Here is a 21,479-nt window from a genome sequence, read left to right as displayed (position 1 = left end):
TTCAATCTTTTTTTTTTTTTTTTTTTTTTGCCTGATGAGCTTTGTAATTATTTCCCACTGCCAACTCCTGGATGCTCCACTTCCTAAAAGTAACTTCTGAACTGCAGGCAGTAACTCTTAGTTTAACCTAGCACACTATAAAGCACTTCCAAAATTTATCACGAATGAAAGGCCACTTGGATCTCTAGCCATTTAAATGCTGCATCAGCAACAAAAATCGTTCTGGTTTGTGCTGAACTGCAGCAAAGCTTCTCTTCCCAAACCGCCTTGCTGAAATATCCTTATGAGGGCACTACACACTCCAATTATCACAGCTTTATTAACTGAAACGTTGGTCTCACCTTCTGCATATGCTCAAAATTTATTACAGATACACTGAATAATTGTATCTCCATGTGGAGTGATGGGTACACATGAACTGGTGAAGACTGGCACACCAATTTTCAAACATGAGGAGTCACAGATACTTGCGTGTAGCTTCCAGCACAACTGGTTGCTTAACCAAGATTTATTTCTTTCTCGACTGAAACAACATTTTCAGCAAGGCAGTGAGCACTCTTCTGATGGATTACATTTAAATTTAACTTAAATCTGCTCTTAGTGTGTGTCTGCTTCTAACACAAAGATCTAATCGTGGAATTAAATTTCCTTCTTTTTCTGCTACCCACCCAAATATAGCTCTCAGCAAATAAAAGAGGAATCACCACTTACAGAAGGGCTGTTCATAACTACCACCATCTTGAGACTACGCTAAGTACCGTATCATTGCAGGGCATCCTCCTCTCTCCGCAGAGAAAAGCATTTTCAGCTCTCAAAAATCTCAGCATTCCTGATGCAGTCATAAGAAAGAGAAAATCTGTTTTACTCCTCCACACCAAAAAGCCATTAACTAATAATAGACATGACAGCCTTTCCTGAAATGAACACCCCAACTTGTACTGAAGGGCTGGGTTCTCAGCACGGAGCTTTCCAGCCAAGCGTTCCTTACTGGGAAATAAGAACTTAAAAACTGTGCACAGCAAAACAAGGTATTACCAGATAAACACAGTGGATCCAGACATGCTCTTAAAGCAGTTTACAACTACTCAAGCCTTTTCTAGAAAGGCTCTAAAATGTTTGTCTTGTGTTGAAAGACACTTGAACACAACACAGTAAGTAAACTTGCACCTTAACATCCCCCTTACACAGCGTCGGAGCCACAGATCAATAATTCCCTCTGAACAAGGGCATGTGCTACAACAAACAGTACCAGGCTTCCTGCATGGCAGAGGGATCTCAAAACTGCCCCAAAACCTACTGCAAGCTTTCCCAAGAGCTTCAGCCTGGCACAGAGCTGGCACCACCTTCTTTGTACCACCTCCAAGCTACTTGGCAGCAGAGGCTGAGAGCAGAAGAAGGGCAATGCTGCCACGACTTACTGCCACCTCCTCTTTGCCTTTCCAGTGCCATGGGGTAGAGAAACACAAAAAAGCTTGCTAACATGGAAACTTAAAATTTCCAACTATAGTAGTAAACGCTGTTACAATCCTTTTTTTTCCCAAGAAAAATATCTTAAAATATGAATCACTCCCTACGTAAGATCAAATACAAATCCAAAGTGCAGACAGGGAAGAAAATCCTTGGTTTGCTGATAGAGTTGTACTGCTGACCCAGCTTATGGCCAAGCATTTTCTATTTTCTAGCCTCCCTACCAATAATTCTATACTCAAAAATAATAGAAATGACCTAAAGTTTTCCAACAAAGAAGAAAAGCAGACAAGTTTAAAAAGGCCACAATTAATCATTTTATTTACTAATTAAAAAAGGCTTATTGCTGCACATCTGTTTCCTACCTGGTTATACCACCCCATTGATCACTTAAAACTTCTGGGGGGAAAAGAAAGATTAAATGCAGAATCTGCAGCCATAGCCTGCGTTGGTTATTGAAGACAACAGAAAAGGAAAACGGCTTTTCTGCTGCTTACTAGGAGTAACGAAATGAGAAATATTGCAATCAGTTACAAAACAACTGAAGTGGAGATCAAACTCCACAGAAAAAAAAATGTAAAGGCTCTTTTATCAGAGATAAACAGTGCAGCAAAAGCGTTCATTGTCTGGAATTTCGGGACAATCTTGAAATCACCAATTAAATCAATCAAAAAGTGTTTTTCTTCTCAGTTGCACTTCCCTTCTCTTTTAAACTGACACTGTCGCCACTTCCATTAAATTGGAAGAGGATGTATAAAAAGAGGACAAAGCTTGGCTGGCTCACCTATCAGTCAACTGCCCAGCCCTTCTGGCATGAATTTCTGGGTTTCCTAAACCTGTAGCAAGTCTCTTAAATATAGCCCTTATGGGAATTTCTCTAGAGCCCAGCAGCTCTGTTACGTTTTATAAAAACTGACAAAAAGGTAGAAATCAGGACGCCAGCAGGGGTTCCTCCTCATCACAGATCAATGAACAACGCCCAAGTGTTCCAATGCTACCGAACGGCCAGATTCTGCTGTGGATTCCTACTTTCTCCCCCCTACTGTTAAACAATATATTTGTCTAGTATAGTTTCTAAACTTTGAGAACACTAAGACAAAGAATTTTGATTTCTTTAAGTTAATTTCTTCCCTATAAGTGAATAATTACCCAGCTGTCTCCTTCACTGACCTCCCCTAATGTCACTACTCTGACATCTGGAGGGCTCAAACAAATTGAGCAGACCAGAAAGACTTGGCCATTGCTTTCTCTGAAAGTACTCCTGCCTCAATCCCCACTGTTCAACCTTTACATCATTTAGCAAAAAAACATAAGGAATAGATTCTTGACAACTTCTAACCAATCATGAGGTCTCAGAATCCAGCTGGGAGTTTCTTACAGCTTTAGTCTAATCTGACTTGTGTAATGAGATCTATTTCTGCCTAATTCTAGAAGAAAATGTTCTTCGGTGGACAGATGCAATCAAACATGAAAATGTCGCACCTCTGAACTGCCTCGCTGTTCGCGCTGATTATGGTACATACTCCCCGTTTGCTCTTATCAAGAATGTTAATGAATACAATTAGTATTTCTTAGATAATTCACTGCCAATCCTCTATGACACCATCATTGTCCTATGAGTTATTTAACAGCTCTTCACAGACACCTTCTTCACCAAGGGATGCTCATTAAGGCTGACTTTCTTTTTAAAATTTTTTCTTCGGCGCAGATATAATTTAGACAAACTACGGAATGAAAGGGCACGTTTTTCCCTCGTACCACTTAAAGTTGTCAGATAATCGGAGACACCTTCAGATAAGTCATTTTGCAAGATGGGCAGCAAACAGCGTAAGGCGGCTGTGCAATGTAAGCCGTTAGGCAGCAACACCAGCTTGTGAAGCCTAGCCCCAACCTCCCCTACTTTGCAGCTTTCCTTTCCATCTCCAGACCGCGCCAGGATGTCTTCTTGGCACCGGCAGCTTCTCGTACAAAGGGTATAAGCGAGCTGGCTCAGTGCACTCACCCGCAGTAACCCAGGGCATTTCACTGCTGAAGTTCACGGGATGACTCTGCAAATATTTGCATCAGTACAGCTGAAGATGCGGTTTCATAATGGCCTACAGCTGGCCACAGCTTATTTGAAGTGGCTCTGGATAAGGATCTATACACCCACTGCTCCCTCGCCACGCCTGTCTATGGATATTATCCAGCCGCAATCAGCCCTTTTACGCCATCAGGCATCCACACCTAAAGCAAATCACTTGGGCTGAGAACACAGCCCTACCAATGACTTGCCTCCAACCAGGCTTCCAGGATGCTCCAAGCCTCCCCACGGCTGCTCCATCACTGCTGGAACACGAGCCTGGCTCCTGGAATGGCCGGACCGGTGTAGGAAGGAAGGACGGACAGACGATGCTGCCACATTTGTGAGCAACACAGACTCAAATCAGTTTTAGGTAACACCAAGCTGTGCCCTGGGGGGGCTTGCTGAAGCGTAGGGATAGGAATAAGAATAACATAAGTAGGAAATGGGAAGCCTTTATATTGACACTGTCGGTGGCCCATGGAAATACAGCCCAAGGAGCCATGTGTTGTAACACAAAAATTCACATTTCAGGAGATTCTTCTTTTTTAACTAAAGTTTACCTATCTTGTTTGCTTATACTCCACCACATATCCAGGCAATAATGCAAAGAAATTTACCCAAGCTAAAATGTATGTAACATTTATACTGACTGCCCAAGGGCTTGCTTGAACCAATGACTGGGCAATCCACATGCACAGCTGCTGGAATTATCACAGGACTCTGACCAAAACCTCCCAAACATACATAAAAGTCTGTTTTCTGAAATCACGCTACATGTTTTCACCACCCCATTATTTATAAAACCTAGCAGTGTTAATCCACAGCACTGGTATATTTAAAAGCCTTTACCTACTAGGAGAGAAGGAACATTAAAAAAATAAAATAAAAAGGAAAATGGGATTTCATTGAACAGAGACAGGTATGTTGAAGTTCTGGAGCTAGAGACAAAAGACTGATTAGGTATTACACAACCAATCAACTGCAGTTATATCCAACAAGAATTCAACTCAAAACTGCAGAGCCCAAAATTTTGGAGATATCTGTTCTAAAAAAGATGAGTTTGGTGGCTCAGGATCACTTCTGCTCTCAGTATTTTTAAAACGACCGAGTTAAGGATTTTCTCCTACAAAAATTTACATAAAGATAACGTTGCCTTCCTTACTGAGGAATGCACTCAAAATTTGATTTTCTCAATTATAAAACATGATGTGCTTTTAGACTCTTATTTGCATTGCAGAATAAGCCAGACAACCACAATTATGTTAATTAGATCTACTGAGAGAACTCTTCACATTCCAGTTACAGGGTTAAATTTGCAAAATCCCCATGGAAGCACACAGAATAAACAGGGCAGACTTTAAGTCCAGCAGCTTGCAGGAATGTGCGAAAATGGTCCAATACTTCTTTAACCCAGCTATCATCGAAGTCTTGAGTAAACATTACTACATAAACCTGCTATAATTCGTCCTTTTTTGTAGGACATCAGACCTAACCAGCAAAAAAAAAGAAAAAAGAAAAAGAAAAAGCGTTCTGACAGTATCAGAACAATTCTAAGGCAAAAATGAGAGAGCTTATGTCAATAAAACAGTTTTATCTCATTGCCTCTCTTACTGGTACAAGTCAATTCAACAAAATTTGCCGTCTCAGGGCGATCACTTACACTTCCACATGAACTACCGGGCTGCTTTATCACGGGCACTGTCTAAGTGGCATGGCAATGATTTCAGCAGTAGGCACATTGGGGCACCTGAGGAATCACAGAACACAAGTACCTATTGCTGGGCATTTGCTTAAGGAAACTCCACCAACAGAAAAACTAAAGAGAACTGAAAATATATTCACAGGGCTGAACAAAAAATTCTATTGTGTACATCATCCAGCAGTATCAGCAGCAATACTTCCGTTCCCCCTCTGGCATCTTCTCCAAACAGGGAGCGGCATCCACAGATGGGAAGGACCATGAACGTGGGGCAGTACTGCTGCTCTTCATCTCAACAATACTTTTAAAGGAAATAAGACTACTTGGTGTAAGAAGTGAAAAACCCAGCAGGAGTAGATGGAGTAAGTAAGAAGGTGAGCACTCCTAACCAACACAGCATGCTTCCTGTATAATTCATTTCATACAAATACTTGGAAAACAAAAAAGTCTTTAAAATGGAAAGTTTTCATGTGTGCAAGAAGCTCAAAAGCTTGCAGGATCTAACCCTACCATCTGCTGCCTGCTCTCCAACAAATAAACTTTGGCTTATCTAAGCTGTTTTCATATCAACCATTTCAAACTTCTCTGAAGCATTCCTAACATAATAAAAAGTTAGGAAAAAATTAGAAAAACTAACTTATTTTTTAAACGACTGTCCTAAAGTCAGCACTTCCCCACCGATTCTTGAAGAGCGCTGTGCTGCAATGAGTGAACAGGAATTCGTCCCTAAGTCTGAGGCAGAAGACATCCTTACACCACAAAAGGAACCAGGAGTTACGACCAAACTGTTTTTATTTAGTCAACTTTCTGTCTAATGATGAAGTTGCAATGACTGACCAAGCCAACCTAATGGGTAACACTTTATCTATTTTCTTCCCCCGCCTTGAACTCCAGCCATTTAATCAGTGGGTTAGTGTTAAATTATACACCAACAGTAACAACAGTGCAGTCTGCAATTCATCTGTTCTCTCAGCAAACTCTAAATCTATTTTGTAATAACCTCCTGCTAATATGCACAAGTCCTTGGGGTGCCCAATGCATACTGTATGTAGATCTGGATGTAGATACACATCTAAAGGCTTCCTTTTGTTTAATGAAAGCTTACAACCTACACATGAGAAAACAAAGTTGCACAATATTTCACAAAATATGCATAATAACCCATTATGCATAATATTTGAAATATATACAGAGTATTATTTATACACAGTATAGAGTTATATTCCTCCAAAATAGGAACTAGTTAATGATTTATGAATTGTTTCATATAGAAAAATTTGGCCTTTAACTTTCAAATACATAAAAGATCACAACGTAAATTTAAGTCCACTTCTAAGCATTTTCTTTAAGAAATTAATTTGCCTTCTTGCCTTTCTTATTGTACTTCACTGGTATGAAAGAAAAAATAAAGATTTTTTTTTCTAATATGATTAAGTGAAAAAGCTTCTAGCAGAAGAAAACAGAGTTAAGCCCCAAATACGTAAATATCAAGTCAATAATTTGCACATATTGTAACGTGTTGGTAACACACATGTATGGAGGAAAGAAGGCATTTTGCAGCACATTTAAGTCATGTGACTGCGTACCCAATTCAGTGGCCAGCATGGGAATTCATCCTTCTTTTCAACAGTAAAACAAAAAAAATGGAAAGAAAAGGATAAAAAAGGAGCTGACTACAACTCTCTGATGACATTGTTGAAGAACCCATAAAAACTACCAAACTATAAAGCCCCTGACAGACACATCATATTAAATTAGAGCTTACAGAAGTGATCTGCTGTAGTCTCATATTCACAACTGCTGAGAAAAAAAAAAAAAACACGTCAATTTTAAAATGACCTCGATCCCCTATCCTCACGCAGCCTTCAAATGCACAGTAATTACCAGCATGTCTCAGGTACAGTATGTCAATGCTCAGGCAAGATACCAACACGTCCATTCTTCTTAATACAAACAGTATGATCCAGGGCAGATAACCATGCATTAAGAAGAAAACACCGTATTTTTATTATGCACAAAAACTGTCATGTCTTGACAGCAAAGAAAAAAAAAAAAAAAACCTCTTTTGCTTTCTAATTGAAGTAGGTATAAAATATTAAACTTGCCTTCCTGTTAAATGGAGGACTACCTCATCTTCCACCACAGACAAATTATTTTTCCTTCTGAGTTTCCGAGCAAAGAACACGCTTCTCACGAGCAGATGGCGCAGGGTAACGTAGCATCACAAGTCCTTTCAGTAACAACCTACCGCTTCCCCAGCATGCACTGTTTAATACAATTACGTTCCTCTTCTCACTGATAAAAAATTAATTGTATTTCATACAGAAAGACAAGTTCCCTCTTCCATTATTTACCAACTGGTGATTCTAGCTTCAGTTTCACCCTTCTGAAATATAAATATACACAAAATAAAGAAGTCGCGCTGAAGATACTTTCCATTCCTCACTGCAGAGAAATCCCCACGTGCTCCGTGCAGAGTTCGCTGCAACACAGGGATGGCTCTCGTCAGCTCAGGAAGCAGCACTAGGCATTTTGGCAATTCTGTGACCACTTCTGCATTTTTTGGTTGGATGGTTTTTCTTAAAAGAAAAAAGGAACCTAGAAACCTACAAAACGTGCAAGCAGAGGTGAAAAGCAACTGGACTGGCATCCCTCTATCAGACCATCGGTAATTCCTTCCTCAAGTGCCCCATGATCAAACAGCAACACAGGTTCACCCAAACACCAAAAGGACCACATGAAGAGATTCCTCATTTTTAGACTTATCTTATCCATACATCTCCAGCTCGAGAAAGCAAATAATGTATTTCAGTGATGAAGGCTGCAATTCTTCTAGTTTGTTGTAGATTTTAGCATGCCATCCTGTGACAAGGGAGGTTCCCCCCTGAGGAGCTCATGCAGCATTTTACTATTACTGTTTTCCACAGCCCATTTTTATCCCCTTTCCATACCATACAGGGTGCTCTTGCAGCTTGTAGCTGAGAACCAGCCTGTAACACGTGCACTCCTTCACGATAAGGGCAAAGCTTTTTCCTTGGCACTTGAATCACAGCTCATCTCATTCTGGTGCTTTCAGTTGTTAAACTGAGCCACAAGACATACGGAGATAAGTACGACTGAAACAGAGCATTTTTGATAACATTCTCCTTGTGTATTTTATATTGTTACAGAAATCGAGGCAGACAAACGATAACAAAACACTGAAATATGCTTCAGTTTTCTCTAAGGGCTCTGATTCCTCAGCAACATTCACGTACACTGTGATAGATAATGAGGTTCAGACTCAGCTGTCCACTTCACCACCAACGTATGGACTAACATACATAAGAAGCAGTTCACTAAAGTCTACATATATTTTCAAGCCTAATGTTACAGCAAACTGAAAGCATTGAAAGAAGACTCGAAAATCATGGATGGCCAGTTGCAGGAATTCAAGAAGTGTTTCCCTAGTGGCTCCGTCAAGCAAATAGCAGGAAAAGTGAAGAGCCAGTGTAATATGTTGCCAGTCAATCATTCCTGTAAATGAGCTAAGAAAAGTAAGTTCCTAGGAAGTTCCCATTTTACTATTCTGTGGCACTGCACGAGAGATAGCACGTCTGGGCGAGTAGATAGTTTGCCTCAGGTCAATGCCCTGGCAGGGGCAAATTCCTTCCCAGTGGACTTTAATGTGCCAAATTACACATTGCTGAGACACAGCCTGCTGTTCAAGGAATAATTTTGATAAAACCACGCTGGGAACTGACTCATAACACTACTCTGAGAACTCGCTGCTTTACACAGAAGTAATTCTCGGCGTACTAAGCCAGCAAGCAAGTACCATGACCCTGGGAGCACTTTAATAACGGGAAGCACTTACACGCAGGTTCAGTTTTGACCTGTCGAGTTCTAGCAAAATCTCCATGTTAGAAACAAAGGTGCTTTTACTCTTTACTCTCCAACTTAAGCAAAAAAGATCTAAATATGTAACATTAAAGCTAATTCCATTTAAAAGACCCAGAAATTGATTTAGATCAGTTTATTGACTCAAGTAACAAGATATTAATTGATATGAAAATAGAAATGGTCAAGGTAAATTCATTTGGAAAACTATCACAAATGCGTGAGTGATTAATTTAAAAATGTATGCAGAATGGCATTATTTCTTATGAAATTCAATACCAAAAAAAAGTCCTGTGATGCTGGGAGGGGTAGGAGCACCACAGAAAAGCACGCCTTATCCTAACCCCAACATAAACATATATCAATTAATTATTTGTGTTGCAAGGGAAAAAATAAAAGCCACTCAGATGAACCAGCACTGCATATTCCTCAAGATTCAGCAATGGAAATAAGTTTTACTTAAGGAAAAAAAATTGTACCTTCCCACTATCGCCATTAATCAAGATCAAAAAAAAAAAGAAGTATAACATCTTTCTTTTTATTTCATTTAAGAAAAACTTGCATAGCTTTTCATCATGCATCTCTGCACACTTCAGTTACTGTTAATTTTAGTAGAAAGCAACACAGGAAAAAGCGCTTTACTCCATTAGGTAGGTATTAGCCACACACAAAAAAATGCAAGATATTTAATTAACAGATATGTTATGTTTGTAGAATATTCTGCTATTGACATGCAAACACTAGAGCAAAACAAAGCATATCATTTTTATAACAAGCTACCAAAGCTGGATCAAACTGTTATATCACTTTAACGTGAAAACAAAAAGCAAAGCTTTGACAACCAATACCTTGATTCTTACTCGCAAATACATGCTACTCAGCATCATGCTAAACAGTCAACTCACAGCATTTGAAATCCAAGATGCCAGATCTTCAGAAGTTTAAAAAAGTTAATTTACTGTAAAAAGTGTGATTTTATCAATCAAATAGTGCTAAAACAAAACAGTAAAAGACAACATTCAGAGTTGCCTTTTTTTTTTTTTTTTACTAAGGAAGTTTCAACAGTCCTGAAAACAGAAGTTCTCTGTATACCCATTGGAAAAATAAAAAATAGAAAAATGAGAACAGCTAAAGCACCATACCTTCAGTTTGCCTTGACTAATACTGCCCTTTTTGTTAAGAGAGAAACCACTAAATATAACCACTATAAAGCATTGTATTCTCCAGGTAGAGCCCTTTTGTTTTGGCTGAACCTGTTTACGCACTACAGTAAACTTTGAACTCTCAAACAATAGTTTCAGCAACTGAAAATATAGACACAGATATAAAGCTGAGCTCTTTGGATATGGTTAAGATCCATCCCTAAAAAGAATTGCCGTTTGTAAGACTTGTTGACTATTGACTGTGATCTGACCTTTTCTGCTGATCTTTGAAAATTAGAAGTTGCAAAAATAGCTGCACAAAAAATACAACTATCTCCATCTTTTCTTCCTGCTCTAGTAACAGATTGTTTAAGTAACAGCAATCTGTTAGACAAATGAAAAGAAGAAACTACCAGGCATCAGACGGTATTAAGAGTCACAAGATAATGAGTCACTACATAACAAGCCAAGCAAACTGACCGAGGAACTATCAGAGTCTGCATTTCTTGCATTCCTACATCTGAAAGATTCAGAGAAGCTATTTTTTGAACAGAATTCTCTGCCTATACTACAATAAGTAAATAGGAAGGTCGGTGCACCTGCACAGAAGCAGAGAAGAAATTGTTATCTCCAGGGATAAAACAAGGAGATTAACTTGCACCATGATATTATTCATCCATCCTTGTTATCATAAAGCCTTTTCTAATAACTGTTTGGAAAGAATTTGCCTAGAAAGTTTGTGGAATGTCCATTATGAAAGGTTTATAAGGATAAATCAAATACAATTTGTGAAAGGTGATTTAGGTATAGCTAATCCATCACACAGAAGATTGAAGTCAATGATCTTTCAAGATAACTTCACCCCTATTTTATCCTCCAAGGCACTGAATTTTTACTGTTACTAAACTTAGTTTCCAGTTTTGTAAGCCCTTTAACTCCACGTTTTTTTCTCCAGTGACACTGCAGTAGAAAACTGAAGATACTCAAACCAGACAGAAGTATTTAAATTGTTTCTGACATAATACATTGGCTGCCAACTCTTTCTCTGTAAAATGCTCTTCAAAAATGAAAGACTGCACTTTTTCGTTCAGTTTTCTTGCAAACCAACACATTGTACCTCACTTCTTTTCATTCCCTTTTCATTAAGGGATTCAGCTAACTTAATGTGAACATTTGTTACATTGATCAGGACACTGCTCTTCTCATTTATCTTAACTTGGTCAGCAATGAATTTTTTCTGCATAATGAAGTTTGGTACATTTTAACTACCACTAATATAAGAAATTCTAGCCAAGCTGAATGAAAATGAATCCTTTACACCCAATTTACATTTCCACCAAATAAAAAAAGGCAATGAATCTGTATTACCATGGTCTTTACACTTAAAATTCACCTGACTTGACAAGTGTTTACTTTTCATACAGAAATCCTCCTGGGCACGGTATATTTGTGGACTTCAGCTCACTTGGGTTTAAAGTCTTTTCTTTGGTGCAACTGTGAGGGGAAGTATCAGAGCATTTGTGCAAGAATGAAGAGCAGAACTACAGTGAACGAGTCATTGCAGTCTCTAATACTCCCTTCAAGTCTTGCTTAAATTATAGCCATTGTTTCAGAAAATACTATGAGGAATCTTATGTAAGCTGTATTATACAACAAGAATTTAGAAAGTTATTAGTTCTTTGGAAATAATTTACTAATAAATATCCTTTTCTGTTTGGTTCCTCAGTAGCTCCTCTCACTTTCAAGGCTTCTTAAATGAAGCTGATAATATTCTTTCCAAAAATTAGCAAAGCTATCAGCTGCGTTCATGTAGCTCATTTACTAACGAAAAGCTGTCAGACTCACGAAGCATGGAAGCTGAGCATCTACAAAAGATATGGCTACTTTACACTGCCTGAAATTTTGCAGTATTCCTCACGTTCTAGTAAGCTCTGTATGCTTATTTCACATAAAGGAAACAAAATCTTTAATATGTGCTCTCATTTAAAGGAAACCATCAACAAACACTTAAATGAGATGGAGTAGATTTATTTTATAAATTGTTCTCGAAGAATATAGCCTTTAAGCTAATAAAAGTCATACAACAACCAAAGTCATTTTAAATCGATTTCACAATAAAAACTAATTAATACAATAAATAATAATGTAATACATTTAATGTACACAAAAATGCCAATGAAACCAGAAATATGCCATTTTGATTACCTGACAAGAGCGAAACTGGTTGACTAGCAGCGTACATCTCTGTGGGTCTTTTCTTCCATCCAAACTGTCCAGTTCAGCTGCTACTTGATTTAGTTCCTCATCAGCATAGTAGAATTGAGCAAGGAGCTGCGGGTCTGTTCTCTGCATGGAAGAGAGAGACACATAGAGAATATTACTTTTTTTTTTTTTTTAATTACAGAAAATATAAGTATCATTTTTTATTTGCAAAAAATAAAAACACCACACATTTAAGTCTGATCTGTAGCACGGCAGCACAAAAAGAATGATCTTAACACATTTATGCACATTTACAAAATTTTTCTACCTTGAAGAAAAAAATCTCTCCTGTAACAGAGTTGGAGCATTATTAAGCTACTGTTATCTCCAAAACCATCTCAGCATTCTCACCCATTGTGGCATAAGTACCTGGTGGACAAACAACTGAATCACTAGTTTTGTTTATTAAACAGAAGTGCATTTCAGTTTTTAGCAAAACAAGACAAAGTTGCTTCCCAAGTCAACACAAACTACCCACCGCCAACAACAAGGTAATGCAGTGGGCCTTCAGCAGAAGCTGCAGCATCAGCTTATGACCACTGCAGTGACCCTTGAAAACCATTGCTCACCTGGACAGAACCCACATTTTGAGGACCACAAGAATCAAATCATAGGAGGTAGAGGTACTGAATCTACTACTTATGATATAAGGGTCAAGTAGATACAAAGATTTGACAAAGCAAATGATATGATTTAACGAAGTCTTACAGAGAGAAAACTGTCACAAGTCTTCCAAGAAGCAAGGAAGGGAATTACTATGATGGATTTTGTCCATATTAAAAAAAAAAACAAAAACAAAAAAAAAAAAAAAACAGAAACAATAATAGAAAGAACAAAAGAATGTGGGAATTTATCAAGAAATATTGAGAGTGATAATTATGGGAGAATAATTTCCCCCATAAAATAAAAAAATATATATTAATGACTAGAAATTCAGATCCCTATGAAAATTTCCAAGCATTTCACAGAATCACAGAATGGCTGAGGTTGGCAGAGACTTCTGGAGGCCATCTGCTCCAACCTCTTTGCTCAACTGGGGAGCAGGGTGCCCAGCACCACATCCAGGTGGCTTCTGAAGCTCTCCAAGGAGGAGACCCCACAGCTCTGGGCAGCCTGTGCCAGGGCTCCAGCACCCACACAGCACAGAAGTGCTGCCTGGCGTTCAGATGGAACCTCTTGTGTTCCTGTTTGTGTCCCCTGCCTGTTGTCCAGGCACTGGGCAACCCCTCAAAAGAGACTGCACGAGTCCTCTTAGCATCCTCCCCTTAGGTATTTATACGCACTGATGAGATACCCCCTGAGCAGCCTCTCTTTTAGGCTAAAAAATCTCAGCTCTCTCACAGCCACTCCTCAGCAACAGAATGGTTAGAGCTCAATAAATATCATCATGGAAAAAGCAGTTCTTTTTGCTGCCTACTTCCAAGAACAACAACAACCAAAAAAAAAAAAAAAAAAGAGAATTGCCATACCATACTGTTCAATTCCCAGTTTCCCAATTCACAAAATAAAAATCCTGCTGAAAAACCCTTTTAGGCCTTTGCATTACAAGAATATTAAACCTACACACCTGTACAGTCCCTGGAAAAGAACATAGTGTTGACACCTTTTAAAGAGGACAGTACACATCCTCCCCACTTGACAGGATCACAGAGTTAACTACTGCAAGCATGTTAATTCAGTAAGTCTTAAAAAAGATCTAGTCTTACAAATGATGCTACATACTACCTCGCTGGTGCATGCTGCATGGTTTCTCAGCCAGCAATTTAATGAGACAACAACAACCTTTGCTGAAAGCAGACACACTGACTCCTGTTCCTACATGCCCTATTTGTGCATGAATATAATGATCTTAAGGCTATCCTATCTTCAATATTATTATGAGCTGTAACACTACGAAACAGCTTTCTACATCACTAGTTCACACCATTCAAGTTGTGAGGCAAGTCAGGAATAATCCTTTCAGGCAGCTGAAACAGTAATTAATGTGTTTTTTTTCTTTCTTTAAGCAGGGAGCCAGACACTTCCTACAAAATCAATGATAGAAAGCTTTTCCAATCTTAAGATTTTTCTTTTTATCCTTTCACTGTTGTCTCTTATTAAGCAGCTACAGTACACTGTGTGTAAACTGTGAGAAGTTTAGTCTTAAATCACGGAATGGTTTGGATTGGAAGGGACCTTAAAGACCATCTAATTCCAACCCCTGTTATGGGCAGGGAAACTTCTCACTGGACCAGGCTGCCCAAAGCCCCATCCAGCCTGGCCTTGAGCACTACCAGGGACTGGGCATCCACAGCTTCCCTGGGCAGCCTGTGCCAGCCAGTACCTCACCACCCTCACAGAAATGAATTTATTCCTCATATCTGATCTATACATGCAATATTTTAGTTTAAAGCCATTCCCCCTTGCCCTGTCACTGCACCCCCCGACAAAGAGTCCCTCACAGCTTTCCTGTATGCCCCCTTCAGGTACTGGAAGGCTGCTCTAAGGTCTCCCCAGAGCCTTCTCTTCTCCAGGCTGAACAACCCCAACTCCCTCAGCCTGTCTTCACAGGAGAGGTGCTCCAGCCCCTTGATCATCTTCATGGCCCTGCTCTGGACTCATTCTATTTACGTCCATGTCCTTCTTGTTCTGGGGGCCCCAGAGCTGAATGGAGGCCTCCAGGTGGGGTCTGAGGAGAGCAGAGCAGAGGGGGGCAATCCCCTCCCTCACCCTGCTGGCCACGCTGCTTTTGATGCAGCCCAGGACACAGCTGGCTTTCTGGGCTGCAAGCACACATTGCTGGCTCGTCCCTTCTAACCTCAAGCAATCTGTGATACTCATCAACTGACAACCCCAGGTCCTTGTCCTCAGGGCTGCTCTCAACCCATTCTCCACCCAGCTTAGGGTTGCCCCGTCCCAGATGCAGGGCCTTGCACTTGGCCTTGTTCAGCCTCACGAGGTCTCTCAGGACTGTCCAGGTCCCACTGGATGGCATCTCTACCCTCCAGAGTCAAAAACTTGCTTCACTATAGACTAGACAGAAGAATGCTCAGGAAGAAGGATAAAGCTTGCAGCATATGATATGGGGAATGAAGGACAGTAAGAGGTAAAATTTATAACTGAATAACTAAATTTAGTTGAGTTTTGTTCTGAAGTCCTGCATTTCTCCCACCCAATTCTTTTTATTATTCCTAATTTTTATATTTTTTTCAGTATTGATCTACATCGTTAAAACTTTCTAGACAAAGCTGTTAACTGAAGACACAGGAAATCATGTGTGGAATTGTGGCAGAGGATGACTTCTTATTTATACGCATCGAAATGGCACTGCAGAAGCAAAGTAAGGCAATTCATTAAGAGTGGTCTTGAGCTAAAAAAAAGTTAAGCTGAGATATTTAACTCCCACTTGGCTGATCTTTTAAATTGTAGGAACAAAAGTTTTAATTGAGTTCTTTCTACTGTGTTATGTTTGTTGTGGATTAGTATCATGATCTTTGATTAACTGTGTCAATCATGTGGTCCCTGGCAAGACAAAGCTGCATGAAGCTCAAAATCTCCCAGCAGGGGGGATATGTAAAATGAATAACCGCAACTTTCTAAGTTCAATTTGTTCCAACTGGTAGGAGAAAGTAAAAGATAGCACCATGCTCAATGCCCATTTTCACTTTCAGTTTATGCAAAACATGCTTCAAATAATTCTGTCTGTATTACTTGCTATTCTTTGGCAGAGTAACAATTAATATTCTTTCATCTTCAACTGTTTAAATTAATAGAAAGACTTCGTTAGAATGCACCTACCAGGAAACCTACCACTTCATGCCTGTGTAGTTTGTATCAAGAGCTAACCACATTACAATCACAGAATCACAGAATCACAGAATAGTCTAGGTTGGAAGAGACCTCCAAGATCACCAAGTCCAACCTCTGACCTAACACTAACAAGTCCTCCACTAAACCATATCCCTAAGCTCTACATCTAAATTCATTCTACATCTAAATTCATTCTATTCTCTTCAGCTCTACAATCAAATTCATTCATCTAATATCTTGGTTTGATTTACTGCACTTCATCTTCTAGGTACCAGCCTTGTCTTCTTCCACTAGAGCATCCCGTATTAAAGCTACTTCTTGTCAGCTATTTCTGTATCCATGCACTGCAGTTGCCCTTTTTATCACAGCACCCTTGTAGATCACACATAGTTTTTTATTCCTGTTTTAATTTTTGTTTGTTTTTGTTAAATCTATCATCATCCTAATACCCTCCCGAGCCTGAGTTCTCAAGGCAGGAGGCTCTTTCACTCTACAAGAACACCCTGCATTCCCTCCAAAGTTTTTCTGCATTTCACAGCTCATGTCCAAAAGGATTCAGCGCACCAAATGATCCAGGTTATTCTGTGTAGCTTTACAGCCAGTGCATAACTTACCGTAACACCAGACCACATTCACCACAGATTCAAAGCCATCATTTTACATATCGGTCATTACTTATTACTCTGAGTTATATGATATGCATTGACTATCAATCCAGACAGGACAGACAGGAATCAGCATATCATCATTTACTGTAATACCACATCATTCATCTTTTTATGAAAGATCACCCACTGAATATTTCTCTTGCTGTTGTCTTGTTGTTGTTTTTCATCCACTTTCTATTAGGCATTACTCTTCATTTGCAGCTTTCAGTAAGTCAGAGATTTAATGCAGAAGACTCCCTGCCACTGCCAAGCTCAGTACTCTGCCTACATGTAAAGTTGCAGTAACTATTGAACAGGCTGCATGCAGGTTTTCCCAACGAAGGCCTAACAATGACGACAATTAGGTTAGCTCAGTTTGTTGCATAATAAATTCAGATTTGATTTTCCTTCAGTATTTACATGGACTATAAGAGGATGTTGAAAGGAAACAAATTAAGAGAGCTATGAGCTACATGTTGTTAGATAAGTAACAGGTCTGTAGGATTACTTATTACATGTTATCAGATGAAAAGATGCCATTCTCACATCTTGTAAACAAGCTGGTCTTTATCAAAAACAGAAGCTGTCACTTAAAGTGTAAAAGGACTGGGAAAGGAAGGAATTCTAGCACAGACATCTCAACACAGGATGGAAGCAAGCAGCTAGACAGAAAACTCATACTACAATGAAAAGCCAGGGTGCCAAGAGAGAAATCTCAAACCTTTCAGTCAGTAATTCTGGAATTTAATCATTGTTTTGAAAATCAAGTTTCCAGAAATAAGGATTCATTTTGTGGAGGATTTTCTTATTTTGAAACAAGATCGCGAGCATCTTTTGTGTGATTTTGATGATGGCTTTTGAGTATGAATACTGCTTCGTTCTCAACTAGCTATCACAAAATATGCATGGTCTTATGAACATCACTGACAGCAGCCCATGCTTTGAACACTAAAGAACATTTTCTCCAGGTTTCTGCAATCCTTCATAGGGAAGTAAAGATCCTGTTCAAGATTTTCTTCCGCTTACATCACAACATGAATGAAGCCCCCACCACTGCCACCAAAACTAGAGTCAAAAGACATCATCATCACAAACGTGCCGAAGAACAGACTGAAACAAGGGAACCATAGAAATGAGTGAGATCCTAGCTAGAGATATAATTATCTTCTGATGCCTGTCAGTTACCCTCCAAAAAATAACATTCATCGTGTTTGAATTGCTGATCTAAAGGCTTCAGAGCAACAGCTAAACCACAGCCCTGCTTAAAATAAAATGCACAGACTGGAGAGGAAAGGCTCCAGACTTTGGTTTTCAATTTGCACTTTTCCAGTGTCCTAAGCATTAACGTCTCTCCCATGCAGTCAAACCCTGACCCTTTCCATACAGAAAGGAACTATGAGGAAAAACATTAATTACATGCATTTTGCTGATAATAAATCCCAGTTGCTTTTTGACAAGGGAACAGCATAAGCCTACATCCACTGGGGATGCTTTTCAAATAGTGTTTGGTAATGATAAAAGGTGTATTTCACACACGTAACATTTTACTTCATTTTACTACGGGTTACAGCAACTGCATCCACCAAATAGCTCCAAGACAATTATTTGGTGAGACCAGACAGTCCCCATGTGATTTTAATTACTGTGGGTGCCACATCATGCTGCCCTTCCTCAGCCAGGATTGGTTAACGAACATCAACTCCGCAGTCCCTATTCTGCTGCAGCTGATGGGACTCTATCAGCTGAAGTGAGAAGTTTTAGGGAAAGACCGGGGCATTCACATCAGCAGAACCATCTTTTATCTGTATGGCTTCCTTTATTCCCCCTTTGCTATGGGGAAGGCTGGTGTACGTGTCTCTACTACAGAAGGTCCAGCTGTTGGCAGTTGAAATCTGTTGCCTGCTGTGTTTTGGGGGAACGATTAGTGCATGGCACAGAAATAAGAAATGGGTCTTCACAAGTGCATTTGCTTTGAAATGGGACTTTGGAAAGGCTCTAGGTTAAGAAGGCAATCCTGCTCTCCAGCACACAGAAAACTAACATTTTGGAAAACAACTCACTGTACATGATGACAATCATGTCTTTAATGTACCCTGAAGCAGAATTAGGACCTAAGATTTTAAATATGACCAGTTATGCATCTCAGACATAATGTTGTATATTTAAAGCTTAAAACTGATGTTGCATGCTACTCGTTTTCAACTAATTAAACTCATTTAAGACTTAAGTAATATTATCAGAAGGAAAAAGTTTTTAGTTTTTTTGTTGTTTCTTTCCAAAAATAATAGGTTTGGGGCTTGAAACCCCAAATGTATTCATAGCCAATGTGAAAAATAATGGACTCACAGTGATCGAAACTTATCCAGTCAAAACATGACTACACAAGACCCAGATGCACTAGCAGACTTGACTGGCAGATGACTTATTTCAAAGATTTTAGGTATTTTTTTGAGAAAAGGATTAACAGCAAATTGTTACATGGGTTCGTTTTGACCTTCTATGCAAGCAAGAGTACCAACATCCTCTCTTCAGACAGGACCTTTGATTTTTTTTTCAATGCTTTCCAAATGGTAATAAATACCAATATGGTAATAAATACCAATAAGAAACAATCATTCTTTAATGGGTGGAGGAGTCAATATCTGATACTTAACTTCAAACATAATTTTTAATGGCACAGATACTGCTTCACATGAAGGGAAGAAGGAACTCTGCTACTCAAAGCACGCAGGCTTTTTTTTCTTTCCTTTTTTTTTCTTTTTTTTTTTTAAACCTACCAACTCTACCTCAAGTGCTATCCATTGAGAAAAAAGGGTGAAATATTCCCTCAAAGTTAATTTTGTAATGAAATCTTAAAAATACAGAAAATGCAATTTTTAAAATGAACTTCTTGGCTTTCTGGTGTTGCACAGGCATAAAAAGAAAAGAGGACTCGAAAACGAGCACAACAATTGGTAATTGGTCATGAGGATCTGTTAAAAAAAAAAAAAAAAGCACTGTGGGAAAAGCTACAGACTGGTTAAAGCTTTACCAGCTGCTCTGTGTTTATCTACAGAATATCATTACACAGGCTAGAAAGACAGGTGAACAGGTTGTTAGCACACCAAAAAAAAAATGCTACCAGTGCCTTAAGCAAAAAAATCTGTGAGATAATGATTTATTTACTATTGGACAACACAAATTAGGTGAGTGAGTTTTTTTCCACTACTAGCGCTCTCCAAAAAGCACATTTAAATGCTACGCTTCCATTACAGAACGATGCAGAAATAATACCAGCAAAAAATAAAAAGATCTGATAGTGATTACACTGAACTAGAATAGCAAATATTTGAGACTGCCACACAGTCAGCTTTCACTCATGATAGATTAAGTCACTGCACAGAGTTTCTATTTTTGCACGTTCATAATACTAATCTAGAAAAGCATGTGCCCAAATCCATATTTTCTGGGGGAAGTACATAAGCATATGCTTAACACGTGGTACTTAAGCTTTTGGACACATACTCTGCTGAGCAGGAGTGGACCGTAGCTAAACCATTGCCTCTATTTCTAGGGAATAAGACATACTCCAGGAGGAGGAAGCAGCTTTGCTGGGGGGAAATCAAGGCTCTAGGTAGCAGTGGAGCAGCCACTTCTAACCTGCAGCGCTGCCTCCCCACCAAGCCCACTGCAGGCTACCAGGGGTTTCCACCTCCAGAGCTGCCTGGTTGCCTCCTGCCAAAACCAGCCGCAACTATGAAGAAGCCATGGCAAGGAAGAAGAGATTTTCCTGTCTTCACCTCAGCCCATGAGCTTTTTCATCCTATTTTCTCCCCTTGTGCTACTGAGGAGGAGAGAGAGAGTGGCTGGGTGGGCACTTGGCCACCATCCCATGGCCCAACCACCCACTGACCTCCTAGCACCTCCCAACAGCCTCCTCCCATAGCCTGTCTCCTCAAGTTGGACTTCAGGATAATCAGCTTGCTTTCTCAACTGCTGCCAGAACATCAAGCTTAAAGGACAAATAGGTACTTATAAGGAGCAAGTTCAGCTTGTTGGGATAAGTATCCAAGTGGACAGGTCATTCTTTAAATGCTTTTATGCCAATTCATTCAGATTTGTCTACATTTTTGTATTTGCAGTCAAACATTACACTAAGCATCTTTTCAAAAAGATAGATTCCACCATGGGATGGTTGTTTTGGATGGTTTTAGGGATTTACCTATCAAGAGGAAAAATGGCCATTCAGATCCCCACACTTCCAGACCTACAGGCTCTCCCCTTAGGCAGGGCAATGCAGTGGGCATTTGGAAGCAGCATCCAACTGTTTTTCCTCCAATAATGCAAAACCCTCTGCCCTGCTAAGCTCCATTTTCTCACAACTTCATGCATTAGAGGACTTCAAAATCCACTATAGTTACAACATGTTTTATTAATGTTTTTAAGTATTTATAAAAATTCCTAAGCACTGAGACAAACCATAACCTCCTCTTGCACATCCTCAATGCTTCTGTCTTCATTAATTTTTTCCTGTAAGTTTTTTTCTTTCA

The 21,479-nt window shown here is 39.3% G+C and overlaps 1 protein-coding gene across 4 annotated transcripts in view; it reads right to left on the bottom strand.

The window, feature by feature from the left end:
* ZFYVE28 (zinc finger FYVE-type containing 28) overlaps nt 1–21,479 on the bottom strand; it is a 146,536-nt gene that overhangs the window by 62,124 nt on the left and 62,933 nt on the right. For all 4 annotated transcript variants that reach the window (XM_035324379.1, XM_035324380.1, XM_035324381.1 and 1 more), the window contains exon 2: nt 12,458–12,598. In XM_035324379.1, the coding sequence (XP_035180270.1) occupies nt 12,458–12,598 (141 nt within the window). The remainder of the gene's footprint in view (nt 1–12,457; nt 12,599–21,479) is intronic.

The sequence above is a fragment of the Oxyura jamaicensis genome, chromosome 4, assembly GCF_011077185.1.
Source record: "Oxyura jamaicensis isolate SHBP4307 breed ruddy duck chromosome 4, BPBGC_Ojam_1.0, whole genome shotgun sequence".
Classification (NCBI taxonomy): Eukaryota; Metazoa; Chordata; class Aves; order Anseriformes; family Anatidae; genus Oxyura; species Oxyura jamaicensis.
Note: the sequence above shows the minus strand (reverse complement) of the source record. Positions and strands in the feature narration are given on the sequence as shown.